This window comes from Sapajus apella, unplaced genomic scaffold (assembly GCF_009761245.1).
Source record: "Sapajus apella isolate SASKATOON/1434 unplaced genomic scaffold, GSC_monkey_1.0 scaffold22, whole genome shotgun sequence".
NCBI classification, from domain to species: Eukaryota; Metazoa; Chordata; class Mammalia; order Primates; family Cebidae; genus Sapajus; species Sapajus apella.
Window position 1 is genome coordinate 18,125,908 of NW_022436962.1, and position 23,838 is coordinate 18,149,745.

The 23,838-nt window shown below is 36.8% G+C and overlaps 1 protein-coding gene and 1 long non-coding RNA gene across 7 annotated transcripts in view; one reads left to right on the forward strand and one right to left on the reverse strand.

Annotated features, from left to right (window-relative positions):
- Nucleotides 1–13,629, forward strand: part of KCNK2 (potassium two pore domain channel subfamily K member 2) — a 214,120-nt gene extending 200,491 nt beyond the window's left edge. For 4 of the 5 annotated variants that reach the window (XM_032289229.1, XM_032289231.1, XM_032289227.1 and 1 more), the window contains exon 7: nucleotides 12,385–13,193. In XM_032289229.1, coding sequence (XP_032145120.1) covers nucleotides 12,385–12,702 — 318 coding nt within the window. In that variant the 3' untranslated portion in view covers nucleotides 12,703–13,193. Of the gene's footprint in view, nucleotides 1–12,384; nucleotides 13,194–13,245 lie in introns of those variants that run through there. The other variant, XM_032289228.1, reaches the window with a different exon arrangement.
- Nucleotides 1–23,480, reverse strand: part of LOC116558934 — a 51,580-nt gene extending 28,100 nt beyond the window's left edge. Inside the window, exon 1 of one of the 2 annotated variants that reach the window (XR_004272237.1) lies at nucleotides 23,203–23,480. This is a non-coding gene — a long non-coding RNA (uncharacterized LOC116558934). Of the gene's footprint in view, nucleotides 1–23,198 lie in introns of both variants that reach the window. The other variant, XR_004272238.1, reaches the window with a different exon arrangement.
- Nucleotides 23,481–23,838: the final 358 nt, after the last annotated feature.

The following is a 23,838-nucleotide window of genomic DNA, read 5'->3' on the forward strand; positions in this document are numbered from 1 at the left end:
TTCAACAATACAATGAAATGTCAATACTTTAGAAAATGAATTAATGATAATTGTTAGGAATTTTAGTCTAGGCAATCGCTGATTGGAATGCAAAGTAGGCTTTTAATTATTTTTACAAATTTAACTAGAGGGATGTTTTTAACTCAGCTAGCTACCTTTAATATTTAACTTTCCTCAAAGCATTAAGGTATATAAACATGCGAACACTGAGAAAAGCAAATTAAAATTAAAATCCCACTGTCAAAGGGACAGGAAAAAACCCTGGTCAAAGATTAGGAAGACCTCTTTAGTTCTATTTCTGGTAGAGAAAATTACCAAACAGTCATTCTTAAATCCTAAATTCTCAGCTTTGCTTCAGATTCTTTTGAAGCCATCCCTTAGATGGAAAAGGTTCTCCTTTTATTACTCTACCCACATCAAAAACAATGATTTTATCTGTACAGAATAGGATCTTTTCTAAAAAAAAAAAAAAAAAAGCCAAAACTCTTACAAGTATTATCAATACTTTAGTTGGTTGTTGGTAATTGGAAAAACCTTACAGAGCTTCAGTTAGAAATCCTTTAGTAATAATACTGGGACAGGGATTGGCTTACCTTTGACAAGTGATAGTTATTTATAGACAGTTGAGGATTACTTGAGAAGGGAAAGTAAAGCCAACTCAAATGAAAAATATAGATAAGGCAGGGTAAGCTCCACAGGAAGAAACTGATTAGGACAAGATTGTAGGACTGCAAGGGGAAAATCAATGACCTTGTACATAAAGTGAGAATGGGAAGGCAGCGAGTCAAAGGAATTCTTGGTGGAAGGGGCTTTGAGAGAAAGAAAATATGAATTGCTGTCTTACAGTAAAACATGTGGCAGAGTTGCTGTTTCCACACTTCCAAATCACACCACAAATTTCTATTCTAAGGTGGCTGACTACAAATAATTGCAATAATGCTGTTGGGACACTCATCTTTTGGAGATGGACTATTTAGAATACTAGAAAATTTTGATTTTTTACACTTTTATGCATGACCATAAATCAAAACTCTATAAAGAGTATTGGAGGATTTCAAAGCTCACAACGAGTTGGGGAAGGTAGGCTGGGTAAAAAAAACTGAAGCAGAGAATATTAGGTTTTTTAATGTATGGAAAGGCATAGAAGTGCTGAAGACTTGTTCAGGAGGACAAAGCTTTGGATGGCTCTGAAGGTCAAAGTGAAATAGACAATTAAGCAAAATAAATAATTTTGTTTAGAATTAGTCTAAATTTGAGGAGTTTTCTAAGTTTATATAAATAAGTTAAGCAGCATATTTAAAATGAGACAATGTTCAATTTCTTTTTTTTTTGTTTTCTTTGTTTTGTTTTGTTTTGTTTTTTTTTGAGACAGAGTCTCACTCTTGTTACCCAGGCTGGAGTGCAATGGCGCGATCTCGGCTCACCGCAACCTCCGTCTCCTGGGTTCAGGCAATTCTCCTGCCTCAGCCTCCTGAGTAGCTGGGATTATAGGCACGCGCCACCATGCCCAGCTAATTTTTTGTATTTTTAGTAGAGACGGGGTTTCACCATGTTGACCAGGATGGTCTCGATCTCTTGACCTCGTGATCCACCCGCCTCGGCCTCCCAAAGTGCTGAGATTACAGGCTTGAGCCACCGCGCCCGGCTCAATTTCATGGTGATCGTTGAATTTTATGGAAAACAGGACTCATGCAACAGCGTTATCTAAAATTGGAGAACCTCCTGGGTATTAGCTACTCTTCAACAGTGAAATTCTAGGTAACCCCAGCTAGTGGGGAGACATTCATTTCTGCCATGTGGAGAAGACATTTTTAGATGAAACTGACCCTGGACACTATTCTCTTATCAAAAGTTATGGTAGGATGATACCTCCTCCTGTCACAGAGGCATGGCTCAAAAACATGAGAGAGAGAAAGAATCAAGAAGTACTGTTCCTCAAAAATTGGCTTTACTTTCTTGCAAAAATAGGAAGCTGGCATTTTGCAGAGTTGTTTGGAGGAAAATAATCTCCTTAGAAATGCAGTTCATAAAGAACAAACACTTAAAAAATGCAATGTCAATTTTTTTTTTTCAAACTGAAAAGACTGAAAATTTTCTTTAAATCATCTTACACTTTTTGTGACAAGAAAATCACTATTCCAGTGACCTGGAGTAGACCTAGAGAGAGTCAAGGAAACTTAAAGAAGTGAAAACATTATGCAAACATGCAATTCAGGATGAGGAACTATCCTTTATCACACACATGTGTGTAGTAAAATAGAATGAATTACACTTTAATTAATAATATAGAGCTATTATTTGGAAATACAGACTCAAGTTCTCTCAATCATTGTTAAATGTCTTTACAACATTGAACATTAAATGTTCTTTCTTCAAGGTATTTTTTTACTGTGATAGCCGAATCAGATTGCCTAGAGGCAATCGAAGTCCAATTCTGACACTTAGGTTGTGTTGAGCAAATAAATAGCACCCCATAGAGAACGCTGCCTCCACAAGGTTTATTTAGGGCTGGATATGCTGTGTATTACATAACACCAGTAAAGGGAGACTTAAAAGGGAATGAAAATACTACTTAAATAGTAGTATACTACTTAAATAACTACTTAATAAATACTACTTAAATAACTTTTTACCTCAAGAAAGCCAACACTAAGCCCAGGATGTGGCATGTAATCAATACTCAATAGGTAATTTCTAAAATCCATAGTTTCCATTTTTGTATACTCTGTATATCCTTGCTTATATGCATCCATTGTTTTATATAGCTGTAATCAGCTGGTAAAAATACAATTTTATTTTCTTTATCACTTCACTTAATACAACCATAGTACTAGAAAATGGTTTCTGTAGCTGACTGGTTTCTCATAAACATTGACCTCCTACATGACATTTATTAGCCTCAAGATTATGCTATTCAAAACATGTCTCAATGAATATCTTCTTATATACTTACCTTTTCCTTTGCTGGAAACTCATGGTCAGAATTAACTTCTATACATTATTTATTTCTATAAAAGGACGTGAAGATTTTTGTCTGATTAAAATTGGTTTATAAGTTGTTTTCTCTTCAGGTTGTACCAACACACCCTGGTAGAGAACCTATGCAAGTATCACCTTTATGTAAAAGCTCCGTAGTGTTTTTGTACAAGAGGAAGGCTGTGTCAGTCAACGGTTACAGATTCCTCTCACCAGTCAGAACGTGTGTAGGAGCCTGGTCTATTCAAATTACCATGTTGGGTACTTTTAGGAGGAGAAGAAATTGACAGAATGCATCGTCTGCGTCATTAAGCTTACCATCTAGTTGGGAAGACTAAACTTATTAAATTCCTATACTCATAGCACTATGAGTATAGTGTGGAGAGGGAAGAAAAGGGGAAGGATGGTTGAACTTGATAAGAAATAGAGCAGTGGTCCTTAACTTCATGAAATCAGCCACGGAGCTGACTGGAGTCAATGGAATAATAAGTGTTTTTATGGTTACGAATGAGCTTACTATAAACTTCACAAATTGCAAACTTCTAGATAGACAACTTTCATCCTTCTCAGGCTATATCCTATCAATCTTATGTACTTCAGGAAAATTTCTCTAAAAATGTTGAAATATGGCAAGTGCTTGTTTTTAAATTATGTTACCACCATGACAAGGGCCTTCTTGACATTGTTTGAGATACGTTAGATAACCTGAGGACTGTAAGGTTTGGAACCATTATTAAGGAGGCAGATTCTTGAACTCTGAAATAATGAGACTTTGCTCCACTGAAAAACTATCAGAGGATTAATATTTATAGTTGCAGAGGAAGCTGTCAGTGATTCTTCTAAAGTGAAGTTGTTAACCTTTCTTTAACTTCAAAGATTGCATTCTGTAGAGATGATAAAGCCCAGGTTCTGGAATAGCCTGGTGAGCTACTGCCATGAAAAGTGGTGAGTGAAGTGAAAAGAGTTAGAGGGCTGGTAAGGAGAAAGAAAAAAAAAATCTGATTTAAAGGATCTATATATACAATAGGCGTGACGTTCTTCGCTTTGAGAATGAGATATTAGCATCATAGGCTTCTTAGAATGCTGAGGAGTCTCTGCAATGACTAAAACGTTAGTTTGAGGAAACATATTTTGGACCTTTACTATGAATAGAGATGGCTATGAGTCAGTGCTTTCCACCGGCTGCATCTTCCTGCTGAGAGGATCAAGATTATCCCATCAGTCAATCAGGAAGCAGATTCTTTGTACTGGATTGTGTATCAAAAATATGATTGATTTGTTTGCCCTTTATTCACTTACCCATTTATTTGTCCAACAAATATTGACTGCATTCTCACTACTTACACTCTTCTAGGCACTGGAAATACTGAATAGAATATGGCAGACATATCCTCTCTAGCGTCATGAAGTCGGGAGAGCAATCAGACTAATAATTGTAATAAGTTGTGTTGAGCAGTAATGCTGGGAAAGTACAGAGTGGTAGGGGCACAACTCGCAGATGATTCTAATGTATTCCAGGGGATTGAGAGATGGCTCCATGAGGATGTCCAGTTTAGTAGGGAATATTTAAGAGAGGGACTGGGAAACAGTGTTCTGGACAGAGAGAATAACAGGTAAAGAGTAGAATTTTGAGGAAATAAAAGAAACATTTGGGATGGCCCCCAAAGTGGAGTTTGAGATGAAGGTAATTAAAATTGAGGCTGAAACAGCAGGTAACCGCTAGATTACATGAGCCACTTTAAAGAGTTGGAACTTTATTGTAAGTGAAACAGTAATCAATTGGTTTTATGCAGGAGAAAGTACTAGGTCAATTTGTGTTCATTACAGGGCAATTTGGCTGCTGTGTGGAGAATGCGTTTGAGGGGAGAGGGAATTAAGTCAGCAGAACTGGTTAGCAGACCACAGAAGTAATACAGTTGAGACAAAATGGTAGACCCTTCGACAATTTTGACAATAGGAATGGAAAGAAGTGAAGGAATTGAGAGGAAAAGAGGTAAATAAGCAAGAATTGGAGCTGGATGTAAGATTTGATTTAATGAATAAATTTGAATAAGAACTTGATATAAGATTATTAAGAGGAGGAGCAGGGGATTATATTGAAGTTCAACTTAGGAAACTTAATGGTACCATGATATGATATAAAGTTTTTTTATTTAAAAAAAAACAAAAACAAAAAAAAGCTGTTAAATGGGCCGGGTGTGGTGGCTCACGCTTGTAATCCTAGCACTTTGGGAGGCCGAGGTGGGTGGATCACGAGGTCAGGAGATCGAGACCATCCTGGCCAACATGGTGAAACCCTGTCTCTACTAAGATATAAAAAATTAGCCGGGCGTGATGGCGCGTGTCTGTAGTCCCAGCTACTCAGGAGGCTGAGGCAGGAGTGGTGTGTGTCTGTAGTCCCACCTTGCTTGAACCCGGGAGGTGTAGGTTGCAGTGAGCCAAGATTGCACCACTGCACTCCAGCCTGGTGACAGAGCTAGACTCCATCTCAAAAAACAAAAAAACAAACAAAAAAAAACCCCCAGAAGTTAAATGATTTCAATTAGGGACATGTTAAGTTTGAGATGCCTGGGAGTCATCGAAAGTGAAGATGCTTAATAAGCAGTCAGTTATACAGATGCAGAATTCAGTAAAGATTTTTGACCTAGAAATATGGATTTGGGAGTCATCAGCAAATAGATGGTAATTGAAACATCGGAAGGATGTAATTATCCGGGGAGAATGAAAATAGAACCCTGCAGAACAAAGGTAGTTAAGGAGGGGAGGGTAAAAGAAAATGAAGCTACAAAGTTGATTGAGAAAATTGACCTGAACAGTAAGACAACAACCAAGAGAGTGTGCTGACTTGAAAACTAAGAGCAAACACTGATTGGGAGGGACGGAGCAGTGCCATTTGCAGCTGTGAAGATCCGGCGAGTTGAGGACAGAGAACTTGGTGAAGTGGATGAGAACAGTTCCAGTAGAGTCAGAGAACAACTGCCTGCTTATGCATAGCACTCCATTTCCTTCCTTTTCTTTTGTAAATCAGATCACCTGGGCTGTGAGCATCATGTAAAAATTAAGAACATAAGAAATTCCAGTAAAGACCTCTTTCTTCCATAAATTACATGACCTGTAGGAACATTCATTGTGATTTTTTGGAACTGTTGTGCTCACTTTTTGTCCTCAGCTTGGTTTAATAATGCAGATTGCTTGGTTATAGGAAGATTAAATACTATTTAAGTTGCTGAAAGATGTTTTTTAAATAAAAATCCGATGAAGCAAAAGGATTTTAATGCACAAGGATTAGTTTTAATTATCCAGAACACCAGAAGCATTATTTCTGTTAAGAAAAAATTTTACTTATATAAATGTGATATTCTCAGGAACTTATTTTTGAATTTCTTTGAAAACAGAAAATGCATCTTTAAAGTTTGAATAGAAAATTTATCACCCGTAAAATATATGAGTCTGTATATTAGGAGATTATGTGTTATTTGGTGAATAATGGCTACATTGCTATAAACCAAGCTTGTGCAACCCATGGCCCATGGGCCGCATGCAGCCCAGGAGATGGCTTTGAATACAGCGCAAAATAAATTTGTAAGCTTTATTAAAACGTTATGAGATATTTTGCATTTTTTTTTTAGCTCATCAGCTATCATTAGTGTTAGTATATTTCATGTGTGGCCCAAGACCATTCTTTTTCTTCCATTGTGGCTCAGGGAAGTCAAAGGATTAGATACCCCTGCTATAATCTTATAAGGTCAAGATTTTTTTCTTTTCTTTTTTTGGCAGGGGAATGTGAATAATTAATTCTTTCTTGCCTTGGTTTAGTTTTTGAGGGACTCTGCTTTTCTCTTTCTTTTCTCCTGCTTTTCAAGCTTTGAGCTCGCAAGTTTGAGACCAGCCTGGGCAACTCAGAAGATTCTACCTGTAAAAAAATTTTTTTAAATTTAGCTGGGCATGGTGCCATGCACCGTAATCCTGGCAACTCGGGAGGCTAAGCCAGAAGGATTGCTGGAGCCCAGGAGGTCAAGCCTGCAGTAAGCCATGATCGTGCCACTGTACTCCAGCCAGGAAGACAAAGTGAGACCCTATCTCAAAACAAAGAGAGTTAAAAAAAGAAAGAAAACATTTTTTTTTAAAAAAAGGAACATATACTATCATTGATTTAGTGAGTTTCCCAAGATGACCATACTTTTATGAGTCAATGTATTGTTTTCAGTATCTTTAGGAAATTGAGGCAGTGTATCCTCACCCCAGTGTAACCTGCTATAGGGTAGATTTCTATATAGTGTGAATTTTCCCTGCACTCCTGCAAAAGATATTTAGGCCTTAGAAGTAATAAATAATTAAAGTACCTTTGGCAAACTTTATCATCTTCACCTATTATCATAATTAATAATTGTGTAGCCCTTTATATTTTGAGAATACACACAGATATGCACACACACAGATATATATATATGCATATATATATATATATACACACACACATACATATATACACAGTCATGCATCACTTAAAGATGGTCTGTATTCTAAGAAAATGTGGCATTAGGTGATTTTACCATTTTGTGCCAACATTATAGAGGGCGCTTACAGAAACCTACATGGTAGAGCCTGTTATACACATAGGCTGTATAGTATAGCCTATTGCTCCTAGGCTACAAATCTGTAGAGCATGTTACTATACTGAATACTGCAGGCACTTGTAATACAATGGTAAATATTTGTGTATCTAAACATACCTAAACATAGAAAAGATACAGTAAAAATATATTATTATAATTTTATTGTACCACTGCTGTATATGCATACCAAAAAAATCATTATGTAGCTCCTGGCTGCATATATATCTCATTTGTTTGTCCTGTGAAATAGGTTATTATCCCTATTTTATAGATAAGGAATCTGAAGTTCAAAGAAGGTTAAATGCATGGCTGTGGGCACATAGAATGTGGTTATAGAGCTGGGAGGTGAGGCTCCCATTCATCTCTCCAGACCTGTTCTGCCCCATTTCTGACAGATTGTTACTATAGCTCTTATGACCTGCAGAGTTTACTTTCCAACCTCTGGAAATTCTAGAGAAATGATAAAAATATATAGATATGTGTGTCTAAAATTGGACAAAAATACCAGCCTCTGACAGAAATTGAATGCAATTAAAGATAACAAAGTATTAATAATAATTGATGGACTTCAACAAGTCTGAGCCTTTGTTGCATTCAGCCTTTTCCCAATTGGCAGGAATCACTAACTTGTAGAAGCACTCAGCTCTACATGTTCCTGATTCCTGTATGTTTGCCAGGCGCAGCCCGTGAGATCCCAGTGACTTTGTGAAACTTCTCAAGAGAATTCAGTCAAATCTAAGAAAAGTTTTCATTCTTTGTCCAACTTATCAGTACCACTTAAGATTCAAATTGTAATAGAGAGATGATTAAAATATTTAAAATACTTTTTATGCAGGTGCCAATGATAAAGTGCCTTTCACTACAAAAATGCAGAGGTTACATCTAAGTGTGCAGAAAGGAAATGGTCAGGCTGCTGGGAATTCTGAGTCTAAAAATAGTGCTCAGTAAACACCCATAATAAAAAAAACTCTCACTGGCAATACAGGTCTATGTCATGAGATTGTGTAAAATTTATATGTGTATCTAGTGCCTGCTATGTGCTTGGTGTTGCTCTTTTCAGTGTGTTAACTTATTTGTTATACCAACTCTATAGGGAGGATTCTATGGTTTCCCCCATTTCACAGAAGAAACTACAGCTAAAGAAGTTAAAAAACTTAGCCTAAGATACACAATGAATATGTGGTGGAGCCAGGATTGAAACTTAGAGGTCTAGATCCAGCACATTATTCTGCCACTCCAGTAAAATCAGACAGAAAATTCACAGTGTTTGCAAAATCAAAAAATATCTGTATTAGTTTGTTCTCATGCTACTAATAAAGACATACCTGAGACTTGGCAGTTTTCAAAGGAAAGAGGTTTAATGGACTCACAGTTCCACATTGCTGGGGAGGCCTCACAATCATGGCGGAAGGCCAAGGAAGAGCAAAGGGACTTCTTACAGGGCAGCAGGCAAGAGAGTGAATGCAGGGGAACCCCCCTTTATAAAACCATCAAGTCTCATGAGAGTTGTTTACTATAATGAGAACAGCATGGGAAAGACACCCCCCAACCATGATTCAATTACCTCCCACCAGGTTCCCTCCTATGACATGTAGAAATTATAGGAGCTACATTTCAAGATAAGATTTGGGTGGGAACACAGCCAAGCCATATTGATACTCGTGCCTTTTGACCCAGTGTTTCCACTTGCAGTAATACTTTGTACACATTCGCAAAGATATAGGTACAAGAATATTCACTGAAGTGTTACTTTTAATAGCTAAAAAAATTAAATCTATCCAAATGTTCACCAATAGGGGAATGATTAAATCATGCCACAGCCATTATCCTTGGGGAGTGCCAGGCAGCTGATGTAAACTATGAGCGAAATAATGAGTACTGACATGGAAAAAGGATTAAAATTGGATGAGGAAAAAAAACTATGTACAAAACAATGTGTGTACCGTAAGACCTTTTTTTTTTGACCTTTTTTTTTTTTTTTGCAAAATATTGATGGCAATTGAGATGGAAGAGGCAGAAACTAAGATTAGTGTACACGAATAGAAGAAAAACAATTGATAGCATGTGTGCATAAATACTACTGCTAATTGCTATCATTGTGGTATGAGATTACAGAGTATGTGTATTTCTAGTGATATATTTATTCATTTAACAGGTACTTATTGGAAATGCGCTACATACTAGGTTCTAGATGCTGAGGATGTATATAGCGCTTACATTCTCATTAGAAAAGACAGAAAATTAGCAAGTAAGTAGCGAACATCTGAATTTTGATACACAAAGCCTATTACTTTTATATGAAAAAGGTATTTTTTAAGATAAGGGTGGGCATGGGTGGATCGCGCCTGTAATCTTAGCACTTTGGGAGGCCTAGGTGGGTGGATCACCTGAGGTCAGGAGTTCAAGACCAACATGGCCAACATGGTGAAACCCTGTCTCTACCAAAAATACAAAAATTAGCTGGGTGTGGCAGGAGCCTGTAATCCCAGCTACTTGGGAGGAGAATGGCTTGAACCTGGGAGGCAGAGGTTGCAGTGAGCCGAGATCACACCATTGCACTCCAGCCTGGGCGACAGAGCAAGGCTCAGTCTCAAAAAAAAAAAAAAAAAGTATTTTTTAAGATAAAACAAAAAAAGACCATTATCAAAGTAAAGTGGGGGCGGGTTCTGTGAAAGTCCACAGCCCTTCTGTTCATGAAAGATTGGCTGTGAGGTAAGAGGCTGGTGGTAACCAAAATAAAGCTGATAGAATAGATCTCATTTTAGCTCCATCAGTTCTGACAGTGCCCCAAGACTTGAGACATGACTTAGGTAAAAAATAGAAAAATAATATAAACTGTAGGAGGGTTTATTTGTAAGTGCGTATGGAATTTGCCGGGAGCCAAATCTGAATGATTGGGTGTTTGTTATCACTGATAGTACTGTCTTTTCCTAACCTGGGAGTCCTTTTCTAACCTGGGAGTCCCCCAAACAGAATTACATGTTTAGTAATCAGTTATATAGCTAAGCATAGATGGGCAGGGTCCTTTATAGGAACAATAAGTATCTCCAGGATAAATTCCTGTAGATTTAGCACCTTTTTCCCAGCAAGCTTCCCATAAGTTGCCTCAGTGGTTAAGGAAAGCTTGATTTTGCTAGATATCAAGCAATTATTTCTTGTTAGGACAGGATAAATAGGAAATCAAAGTCCTGTTAAAATAAAAAGTAGATCCCCAAATGTGTATGTGTGATTATGCGTGGATAAAAAAGAATTGATTTGCCATGTACCACCCTCCTACCTGCCTTGGATACTTGAAGTTTCATTTCTGTTTCTGAGTACACAGATACACACACACACACACACACACACACACACACACACACACACAATCTATGGCTTTCCAAGTATTTGTACACATCATATTGTAATATATGTACATATCTATCTCCTCCAATAATTCAGGTAAGTATAAACATTTAGACACTATCAGTTATATTTCCCATGTTGATTTTTTAAAACAAAAATCAAGAGAGCAAAAATTAAATACACTAAACAGAGCCATAGTTATTTGCTTGTGAGGCAACGGAGAGCCTGTGTTACTTATGAAATGAGTTCAGTGGGTTTGAAACTGAAACCAGAAGTGCTAGAAGAAAATGGAGGTGTTGTTCTATAATAGGGATCATTCCAAGCGATAGTCTAGATTATGAAATTCTGGTTAGTTAAGAGGATTTTAAAGGTTCCCATAGGATTGGTCATATTTTCTGTTTTCGGACACAAACATACGAACACAGTTTTGAAAGAGGTCAAAGATGTCGATAACATGTATATAACAAAGCATATATATAATGTATATATATACACATATAACATGTATATAACAAAGCAGATATAGAGAAACGTATATATATATATGCTTTGTTATATACATGCTTAGGACACGGCAAAAATTTTTTCTTTAATTCTCAAAAGAGAACTACATAACAATAAATGCATAAAATCTTGCAGCTTGTAAAGTTCATTAGCTCAGCCATCTTGTTAGGTGTGTACTGTGAAGATGTCTATTCTACAGTTGAGGAGATGGCAGCTCACAGCTTGAGTAACTTTACAGATTCCACAAACATTTATTGAGAAACTGTGCCTTGGTCTTAACTGTTTCCCAATCGGGCCTCAAGGTGGACTTGCCAGTTATTATTCTTTGCATTCTCTGAAATCAGAAACAAAATATTTTGTTGCTAATTTAGGAAAGAGAGAATTCCTAAATGACTAATATGAGGTTGGATACAAAGCTCTTGCACACACCATTTCTGATCTCTGAAAACTAGGTTCACACCTGAGCAAACAGCCTTGCTGTTTTCAGAACCAACCAAGGTCACCTGGGTTCATATTGCAAACTCTTATTCTGCCTTCCTCCTTCTATTATATCTTACTGTCTTTTCTACATTCAAATACTTCTTGAAATTAGATACAAATGAAAAAATACTCAAAGTGTTTTTAAAAAGCTATAGATTGCCTTTTCACAGCATCAGAAATTTCAACAAGGTTCCTGTATAAAAAACAAGCACATCTAGAGCCCCTGAAATATAATTTGATTCATAGAGTTTAAGTGCATAATTTTAGAGCCATATCTATATAATATAGAATCAAGCTATGTACACCCTGTCTAATTTCATCAATTCTCAGACCACCACTGCTGCAAAAGATTACTCCACTCTTCTTTTTAAAATCCCAAAATGAAATGAATGGAAGATAAAGCACAGAAAATCGTGATCGGCATGTTGATCGCCTTTATCTTTTCTCTGCTTGTATGCTCCAGGTAGGAGAGTTCAGAGCACATGCTGCTGAGTGGACAGCCAACGTCACAGCCGAATTCAAAGAAACCAGGAGGCGACTGAGTGTGGAGATTTATGACAAGTTCCAGCGCGCCACCTCCATCAAGCGGAAGCTCTCAGCAGAACTGGCTGGAAACCACAACCAGGAGCTGACTCCTTGTAGGAGGACCCTGTCAGTGAACCACCTGACCAGCGAGAGGGATGTCTTGCCTCCCTTACTGAAGACTGAGAGTATCTATCTGAATGGTTTGACACCACACTGTGCTGGCGAAGAGATTGCTGTGATTGAGAACATTAAATAGCCCTCTCTTTGAAGAACCTTAGGCATAGCCATAGGTGAGGACTTCTCTATGCTCTTTATGACTGTTCCTGGTAGCATTTTTTAAATTGTGCATGAGCTCAAAGGGGAACAAAATAGATACACCCATCATGGTCATCTGCCATCAAGAAAATTTGGAATTCGAGCCAGCACTTTCTTTCTGATGATGCTTGTTGATTGGTCCACTTTCTTTGATGAGTGGAATGACAAGCAATGTCTGATGCCTTTTTGTGCCCAGACTGTTTTCCTCTCTCTTTCCCTAATGTGCCATAAGGCCTCAGAATGAATTAGAATTGTTTCTGGTAACAATGTAGCTTTGAGGGATCAGTCCTTAACTTTTCAGGGTCTACCTAACTGAGCCTAGATATGGACCATTTATGGATGACATTTTTTTTTTTTTTGTAAATGACAAGAAATTCTTATGCAGCCTTTTACCTAAGAAATTTTCAGTCAGTGCCTTATCTTATGAAGAAACAGAACCTCTCTAGCTAATGTGTGGTTTCTCCTTCCCTGCCCCCACCCCTAGGCTCACCTCTGCAGTCTTTTACCCCAGTTCTCCCGTTTGAATACCATACCTTGCTGGAAACAGTGTGTAAAATGACTGAAGTGATGATGCCCGAAGAAGAAATAGATGCCAAATTAGATGGACATTGAAGCAACACTCAGCGTTGCCTAGCGTTAAAGGCACTGCAGAGAAATGAGGTGCAGAGGTGGCCCCTCTGAGTATTTATTTGACTCAGGTACCAGTGGTACATATATACACTGTAATTATGACCAGGCTGGTAAAATTGGCTGCTCCCAAACAATCCCCTTTTTCCTGGCAGTATTTGGAGTTTATCATTTGTTAATAACTATACATTTTTTAAAGTCAGAAGAAGAAAATCTATCTATCTATATATAAATGACCTGACAGAAGAAAACTGTTAAAAATGGATATTATTTGAGGTGATTTAAAACACTGGGTGTGAATTATCATTCTGATGGAAAGAAAATAGCAAAATAATGTGTTACAAGTATTTGCTAATAAACAGTATACTGCCAGCTTCTAATTGCTTTTTGATGTATGAAAGGCTTATGTAACTTTCTTTTCCTTGGGTGACTTTTGCCAGAGAGAGGAGGTGGCACAGTGGTGAGTGCAGGGCACAGTCCTCGCCTTCTGTGGGTGTACCTTTGGAGTTGTGACTTGGCTGTGAGGGCAGAAGTTGAAGTTGGGATCACTGTGACTTTGCACAGGGAAAAATGCAGATTGCAGGCATAATTCATCTCTGACATTAGAGAAAAAGCTGTTATAGCACAATTTAAATTTTGAGAGTTTGCTGTTTTTTTTTTGTTTTTTTTGTTTTTTTTGTTTTTACATAAAAGAGGCTGATTATTCTTTTTAGTTTAATTTTATATCCTGTAATTCTTTGGATGGTTCCAAGATTCAGAAAAAATTCAGTAAATACACCCCGTAAATTGCTACCCTTTCCTTTATTTTCATACTTAGATCTGCTGTACATTGTATATATATAATTTTTAAAATGCAGAAAGAAAATAATTTCCCTAAATATAATTGCAAAACTGATTTCTTTTACTTTTTGGTGTGGGGTGGTGGGAGCTGTATCTGAATAAGTGGCATTCAGATTACAGTCTTGAAAAATAATAAACCCAGAATCTTTAAATTAAAAAAACCAAACTAATAGATGCTTATTTTCCAAAATTTAAATTTAAGCTAGAAATGTAAATATTCAGTTAACTTGTAAAAGGTACTTTTATAAAGTTAAAAAAAATTCTAACCAAAATTTTAGAAAGTCAGGCTCTTTTAGAATGAAAGCTACATTTTCTCAAATAACTGTTCCGAAAATTCATATGGTGGAATGCACCATGTATAAACTGTGAATTGTATTGACAAATAAAGTTTGTAATTAAAGTCAGCATTTTCTGAGTCTCCTGCTTGCTGCTGAGAATTTAGATAGATACGATCTAGGTAGGTAGAACGCCAAGTGTTACTTTTCGTGCTGAGTTTTTTTAATTGCCTCTTTATTCAAAATATTTAAGAAATATTTTTGATGCATTGATAGATACTACCCTTGCTAAATACATGCAGACTGTTTTCCTCAGTGGCTAGTCATTAAAACCAAACATACTGAAATTCATATTTGAAATAAGATACTTGAAATCACACATAGATTCAAGATTGTTTCTATTGTATTCCCATCTATTTATGTCATATTTTATCATTGTTAGACCTTGTCTTGACACTGACGTAGACTAAATGCTGAATACAGGTCCTTGAATGTTTTTTTTTTTTTGGTAAGAAAAAGACAATTAAGCATCCTGGTGGTACTGAAGTCTAAAGAAGGCAGTTACCAACCAATCTTCTAGGCCTTATAGCACAAGTATTTGAACTACTTACTTGTTCATATCCTACATAAATTTATTGATTCATTCCTAAACAACCTGATGCTGAGTAAGTATTCTAAAACTAGCCCCCAACATTATCCTTAGGATTAGGGAAAATTTTAAAAAGTGTGTATTATATGAACTGAAATCACTTTTGTTTTCTCAAGCTTTATTTTGTTTACTTCTTGTAGGGAGAAACTTGATAAAGATTTTGACAAAATCTAGAATTTTCTAGTGAGTTAATTTTTCCATTAGGCCAGTATAAGAGTGAGTAGTTTTTCCTGGAGAGATACTTGAAAAAAATTACTAGACCAGAAAGTATCAGGGACTCCTTAATCTATAACCCCAAATGTAGATTCTAGAATATGCTCTTTATCCAACCTTATAGCTGCTAAATGTAAAAGTGGTTCTTTTGGAGTTCTTTCAACTTCTTACATAGATCTATATACTGTGCTACATAGTTCATGTGATACACCTTGTTTTCCAATAATATTTAACTCTTGTAATGCAGAAGAAAGTAAAACTTCTGAAGCCAAGAGGGAATTGAATAACGTACATCTTGGCCTTCAAGACAAAAAAAGAAAGAATAGTGTGTAGGGCTTTGTTTATTTCTCAAATTTTTAAGGAACACATGACATTAAAGATCAAATCCCATAAGTTCTGTGTCAAAAATAAGTAGAATTATTTGACTCTTACAGCTAAAAGTTCAAAGAGACTTAAGTAAATTTTAGATGGAATACCAAAATGCAAATTTAGACACTCTGAAGATTTGAAATAGCTATTTATTTCTAAGAATTAGAGGTCTAGATCAAATTGTCCTTTTTTGTTGTTTTTAATTCTTGCTGGTCTAGTAAAATCGTAACTTATTTGTGATTTGCATTTCTTATTAAAACGTAAGTATGACTTTGTTTTTATATAAACTAAAGGGGTTTTTATTTGAATATTCATAACATTACAATTAATGTATGATATTTGTTTTAGCATGAGTTTACTTAAACTTCCTCTCATAGTGAAACTAACCAGGTGTGCTGGCTCATCCCCATAATCCCCGCATTTTAGGAGGCCGAGGCTGACCGTTAAAGTCAGGAGTTGAAGACCTGCCTGCCCAACATGGTGAAACACCGTTTCTACTAAAAATACAAAAAAATTAGCCAGGCGTGGTGGAACTTGCCTGTAGTCCCAGCTACTTGGGAGGCTGAAGCAGGAGAATCGCTTGAACCCAGGAGGCAGAGGTCACACCAGTGCACTCCAGCCTGGGTGACAGAGCAAGACTCTGTCTCAGAAATAAATAAATAGATAAATAAATAAATAAAATGATAAAATTTTATCTCATGGTGAAACTGGCCTTGCATATGCTCATGTGTCAGTTTGAAGATAGATAGGCTGGGATAACCTGGTTATTTCTAAAAGAAACATTTAAGTTTAACCTACTGTAGTTATCTTAATATGGGGAAAGCTTCATAAACTCTACTTGCTTTCTTTTTCTTTCAGCCACCCCCACAACCCTCTCAAATACTTTTTCCCCTCTTGTTTCATACATGATACCTCCCCAACCATAACTCAGTTACCCCTTCCTGAAAGACAGGGATTGCTTTGAAGGACCAGGAGTTTTTGGTCTTGCTCTTTTTTTTTTTTTTTTGCTTGATTCTGTTCACTAAACCCCAGCTTTTACAATTTCTAATATTCATAAAACCATTTATTGTTTTCCTAGAATTAGCTTTACAAAGAGTTTTCATTGTGTTAGGCTTGTCTCAATTTACAACTATTTTTTCTTTTTTCTGGCATTCCTTTTCAAAGTATTTTTGTACAGTCACCAAAAACTCACTGCCTAGTCTATTCTGCCTATTTTGCACCTTTAGACTTGGATTTCTTGCTCCAGATTCATCAAGCTAACTCACATGAGTATCTTCAATTTTAAAAGGCACCTCATCAGAACCAAGACTCTCATAATCTTTCCTCGCACCTGACCTTCTTCTAGTGTAATCTATTTCAGTGAATAGCACGACCATCCATCTGGCTGGGCAAGTCATCCTTGATATCTTCTTCTCTTCCTCTATCTTATCTTCACCTATCACCAAACTATTGACTTGTAACCTAAATATGTTTTGAATTTGTACATAGCCATCGCCTTAAGCCAAGTCAACACCATCTTTTCCCTTCACTCAACTGCTTTGGTAACATTTTCTTCTCATCATTGATGGTAAAGAGTTCTTTTTAAATTTGCAAATTGTCTACAAGGCCTTCTTTTAGCCTACTTTATGCCACCACCTCCAGACTCATCTTGTATCCCTCTCTACCTCTCTGAACTCCAGCCCCACTAGATTTCTCCTTTCTGTCATAAGGTGATATTGATGTGGTCCCTTTACCTGGAATGCTCACTCTCTTTTTATTCCTTAACCTTTTTCACCTAAAAAACTCCTACTCATCCTTCAGAACCCGGTAACACTATCACTTTCTTTAATAAGCCTTCCTTAACACCAATTCAGGTAACTTTGTAATATGTGCTATAAAACCTTTTTCCTTTCCTTCAGTTTATGATCAGATATTCATAATGATTAATATTTATTATATGTCTGAATCACTAGAATATAATTCATTTGTTTTAGCTTAATATTGTATTCCCAGATACTAGCAGAGTACATGTAATAAGTGCTCGATAAATACATGATAAATGAATGAATGAAGATAAAAACGGAAATTGACTGTTGTAAACATCTGAAGTTTTCTTTTGCATAAATAACTCAAATTTTCTAACTCCCCATTTATCTGTCTTATTCCAATGACTTACTAGTAAATGAAATACAAACAGCAGTTATTTCTCTAATTAACTCCTATTAACTGATAGGCTGGAACTAGTTATTAATTGTGTGGTTGTGTGCATGTGTGTGTGTGTATGTGTGTGTGGGTGTGTGTATGCATATGAATTAAAGCCAATTCTCCCACTAGACAGACTTGAAATCTATTAGTTATTATATACTCTTGCTACTTATAAGCAAGAAAGTTATTATTTTTATTTGTAAACTTAAACTCATAATAGATACTATCAAGGCTTTTCAATTATAGTTTAATCTTAAAAATTTGTTCAGAAACTAACATTGAAACATATTTACTAATGCTAGTAAAATGGATGCCTTTTATTAGCAGAAAGCTAAATGCACAATTATTATCCTTGCCAAATAAAATCCAGCTTTTTCATGCTTAAATTTATGAACAGTCTTGGAAGCAATCCATTATTTGGCACATTTGAACAATATTCAATAGAGATATTAATCACTTACCATGATGTGATTCTAAAATTAATTCATAGAATAAATATTGTATTTCATTCCATTGAATCAAAATAACTTGATTTTATATATACGATCCCTTTTTGCACTATACAATAGAGAATAATATGTAGTTTTTAAAATCATTCTATCTACTTTGTTTAAAAAACATTTTAGACTTTTAAATAATTTTCACATTAGATTGTATGTTTGGGGATTTTTATTGAAAAATTTAAAACAAGTATCACTAAGTGACATTGTCTGGTCCATATTCAAATTTTGTCATTGATCAGGTGCTTCAGGATTGGTAAGATAAAACATCAAGATACTGTCAAGATATCTAAATAACTCATTTTGATTCTCAGTCATTTGGGAACAGCATTTAGAATTTATACATGCATTGAAAAACTTACTCTAATATTGCCAAGGTCTAGATATATATAGACAAGTAAATTATCCAAATGTATGAATCTCTTTGCTGATTAAATTATATATGTGAACAAAATATTATCTTGCTCATGGTTTATTAAATCTGCATTTATCAAGACTCTTCAATGTGCCAATCATTAGAATACTTAGCCAAATCAATGTTTGCTGACTAGGAAATGGCAAGCCATGGGTAAGACAATGAAAACAAATAACCAAAATACAAGGTCATAAATATTACAATGAGGTGTGCAAAGGAGTACTGGGAGTGGCACGAGTACTCTGAGGAAGGAAAAACTATCAACTTGAGTTGCAAAAAGGCTTTATGAGCAACTCATGTCTGAGTTAGATCTTGAAAGAGCTGTAGAATTTCCTTGGATTTAAGATAGAAGGACAAACGAAAGTTTGGCATGATTAGGCACTATCAAATCGTTTTGTGTGGGCTGCGCAGGGTGTGTGTGTAACAATACTGCAACATGGTTAAGAACACACAGTGTGCAATCAGCTGGCCTGAGTTAATCCCTCTATCCTGCCACACCCTAAGCAAGGTTTTTGTTGGTCAACATCCATATGCCTCATTTTTCTAATATGTAAAATGAGGATGAGTTCCAAATCTTAGGATTATTCTGAGGTTTAAATGAACAAATACACGTAAAATGTTTAGTGCAATTCCTAGAACATTTTAAGGGTTCAATAAATATTTGCTAATGATGATACTAGTACTACAACTAATAATAATCAATCCCATAGACGTTAGAGGAACTGAGGCTAGAAGAATTGATGGGAGCTGGGTGGTGAAGGTGTTCAGCTGCCGGAGATTGAGGGGGTCAAGCAGGACAAAGAGGCAAACTTAAAGTAACAATCAAGCCTCATTCACTTACTGGGAGAACAGAGGAGAAAGGCTCCCCAGTGTTCCATATTTCCCCATAGAATGGCACTGGGTGAGAATCAGGCAATTTCAAAGATTTGCCTGGCAAGACTCATGGGGAAAGGTGCCTTGCCACGTTAGATGTGGTGCACAGCCAAAGCACTGGAACTTTCTAGAGGGAGTTGCAATCAGGAACTCAGGCCCAGGAGCTTCCATTTGGAAAGCTCCTTATTGGGGGCCTGGGTTGAGGCACTTTTCCTAACTCTTGACTCAGTAATAGCACAGGTGGGGGAATCATGTCAGCACTGAGGAGTTCCCAATGAAAGTCTCCTGCCTATCACAGACTCTGGAGGCTGGGGGTAGAAAGTGGAAGAAAGAAAGGGATAGAAGTTGAAAATTACTGAGTCAAGAGTTAAGAAAAGTGCCTCGACCCAGGCCCCCAATAAGGAGCTTTCCAAATGGAAGCTCCTGGGCCTGAGTTCCTGATTGCAACTCCCTCTAGAAAGTTCCAGTGCTTTGGCTGTGCACCACATCTAACGTGGCAAGGCACCTTTCCCCATGAGTCTTGTCAGGCAAATCTTTGATGAAATTGCCTATGGTTGGGCCTGAAATATCTCATATAGGATTTTGGCCCGCAGCCAGGCTCCTCAGAAGGAACTGTGATTCTTTCCTGAGAAGTTTAGATTTGGCAGTGAAAAGGCACTTCAAACTTTAAAAGAGGGAGCGATGTGAATAGATTTGTGCTGTGGAACAGTCACTTTGGCAATGGTGTAGAAATCAGTGCCGACGGGACGTAATGTCTGGCAGGAAGTCAGAGGACCCCTGCATCAGTCCCTGAGTAAGATTTGAGTCGTGGATACTGGTGCCTTCAACTTGGATTAGGATCATGAGGCTACCGGAAAGGAAGAGAAAGTTTGAGAGTGAAACTGGTGTTTTGAAGTTATGATGCCGGTGGGATCACCAAAGTGAAAACCCTCCATAGGCAGTTAGGATACACAAATGAGCTCAGGTCAGGGGGTCCCAAGTAAAGAAACAAATGTAGGCATTGCTGATACTACAAGAGCTTCACATTAATAATGAGATGTTGAAGTTGCTATAGTTAATACTGCTAAAAATAAAATCTTCTCTTCTAAATATTTACCCAGTCTTGAATGACCCATCTAAGTGAGATATATTTAGATATATTTATTGCAAATCAAAAAAAAATCTCATATGAATTAAATAAGATGATGATCTTAGAACATTTTCAGCCTAAACATTAATCAAGAATTACTGGCTGGCACTATGGTAATTACCGTGTACATTTTCTTTATGGTAAACAATTTTCATCAGCAAGGCATATATATGTGTGTATATTTTTTTTATCTCTGCCAAACTATTTTGGTTTATTAATCCTAACCAGGACATCTTGTTTTCTTGAAAAAGAGAAACACAACTAACTCATGCATGAAACTGGAAAAACATCAATGAAATCATGCATGACAACTCTAGTGGACCCTGTTGCTACCTAAGCCAGATTGCCTTTACTGAGCTGGAAGCCCTATCATCAGCTGCTCTTAGTGTTAGATGCTAACAGTTTACAGCTGCTTCGTTTTCTGGAGCACATTTCTCTGCCACCTCATTGTGAGGTTACCCAGCTTCAGTCCCACCTCAACATGGGTGACCCACAGCCAATAATTGCCGTAAGGTTGACAAAAGGGAGACTTACACTCCAGAGCTCCCTGTGAGGCCAGGCTGAGGCTAGATTCTAGCTGAAACTGCATTTTTGCTGAGAGCCTCCCTCTGCCCTCTCCTGTTGCCTTCACCCTCTTTCTTTGGCGTGCACACGCCCAAATATCACATGCACCTGAATCTCTGTCTCAGGCTCTGTTTTGAAGACGACTGTAGACGTCATATATTGGAAGAGAAGGTCAGGTTCAGGGTGAGAGAAATAAACATTTTTTTAAAATATAGAAATACATTTTAAACAAATACTCAATGTAGGAGTTATCCCATACATTGTAGAATGTTTGGTACTAATAGTGGCTTCTGCCCACTAGATTCTAGTAGTACTCTCCAAGACATGGTAGCAAAACGTGCCTCCTGACATTGCCAAATGTTTCCTGGGTGGGGGGAAGGAGGCGGGGAATCACATCTAGTTTAGCACCACTGAGCTAAATTATTATATATGTTGTTTAAGGAGTCCAGCAATGTCAACCAAGAGGAAGTTACATGCTCCAGGAATAGAAATAGGTGATTAAACATACGTAGTTAAGAGATACTCATGAACTAAGGCATGATGTTAGAGAATTGGTTCAGATCAAAAATTTGTTCAAATCAAGAGAATGAGATCGACAAAGGAAGCTAGCTACGTTTCCTGCAGTTTCATTGAGTTGGCTTGACTCAATTCAAGGGCTAAACAGAGAGCTTCCTTGATTATGTTCAGATTGAATGAAATTAAAGCCTTTTCTTGTATTGTGGTCCAAAATTACATTGCTTCATCCATGGGCAACCGTTATAACCAAGGGAAGTGGTCAGATAGTAAGCAGTTCCATCTGCCATGTTTACGTTTTGGAGTTAAACAGCCTAGGAATAAACTTTTTTTAAACCCTTTTACCCAAAGTATCATGTAATTCCTCTTCGAGCCTTTCCACATGTGTTATCTGAAGAAGCCTGCTACAATGGTGTAGTCTCCCTGTAAAGATCTTAATCTCATCTGAATTCAAGTAGCAATTTTCTTCAGCAGAATGAGGCTCTTTGAGTTTCAGAACGGAAAGAAATAATACATTTGCTATTAATTTGTAAATTCTCTCCCCATGGCAAAGCCGAATTATAAAGGCTTAACATTTGCAGCATGATAATTTCTTACAACCAGCTATGGAAAATGGCCGACGTTACAATGAAGAACGTACATTTTCATGAATTGTTATGGCAATGGGTTGTAACAGAAAAATATCTATTTAATCAGATACTGATAAATTTCTGCCAATTAGGTGTAGCAATGCCCTCTGCATATTGCAGGAAATGCACTGAAAATCAAAGATTGGGAATGTTTTTGACTTCTATATCCTACTGAGCTAAGCGCATGTGGGCTCTCCCAAATTTCTCTAAATTGACCACTTTGAAATTTTTACTTAACTAGGTGAATCTGATCTCTTGTTGAATTTACTGTGAACTATCAAAATTCTCTATGAGAGCCATTCCCAAAAATATTTAGGGAAACATTATTTTTTAAGATTCTTTGGAGAAAGAATGTTTTGTGGTAAAAACAATTTGGAATACACTGTATCCTACACCTAAACAACTAACACCAACAGGTTTTAAAGGCTTTGAGAAGTTCTACAGTAAAGAATCTGTATTACCCTAAAACATGGCATAATACTTGGAAACTTAGACATCTGTTATTGCACAAAGACTCAAAGGATCAGGACTGGGAATGACTTAGCTGTATATCCTGGCTTAGGGTCTTCATGTGGTTGTAGTCAAGCTGTTGGCCAGGTCTGCAATCATATAAAGGCTTAAAGGGGGACAGGAAAATCTAATTCAAAGATGGCTTACTCACATGGCTGTCGGCAAGAGGGCTCAGTTCTTTACCATGTGCAGCTCTCCACAGTACTGCCTGAGTGTCCTCATAACATGGCAGCTGGCTTCCCACAGGTAAGTGATCTGAGAAAGAGAGAGCAAGCAGGAAGCCAGAGTGCTTTTTATGATCCAGTTTATGAAGTCATACATATTCACTTCCACTTTTACTCTGTTCATTAAAAGTGAATCATTAAGTCAAGTTATACTCGAAGAGTAGGTAAGTAGGAAGTATACATATACACAGATCTGTTAGACATGAATACTCTTGATTAAAACAATTAAACCTCATTCTACAATCAAGAAAATCACATTTGGTTTCAGTTGTAAGTTCAAGCTCTTGATAACATGAGCTAGTAAAATAATTTTGGGGTAGACTATTACTCTCAGATAATTCACAACCCATCCTGCATAGTTAAATGTAAATCTTGCAAAAGCAAAGGAAAACTGGTTATTAGAGGTATAGGTTACATTGGTTCTCAAAGGGGAAATGCATTCTATGTTGCTGAACATTTAAGTATGCCTTTATTATGTATCATATATACATATATGATATAGTGTATATATCATATATATGTATATATATACACATACTTTATCCTCAGAAAACATTTCTGCA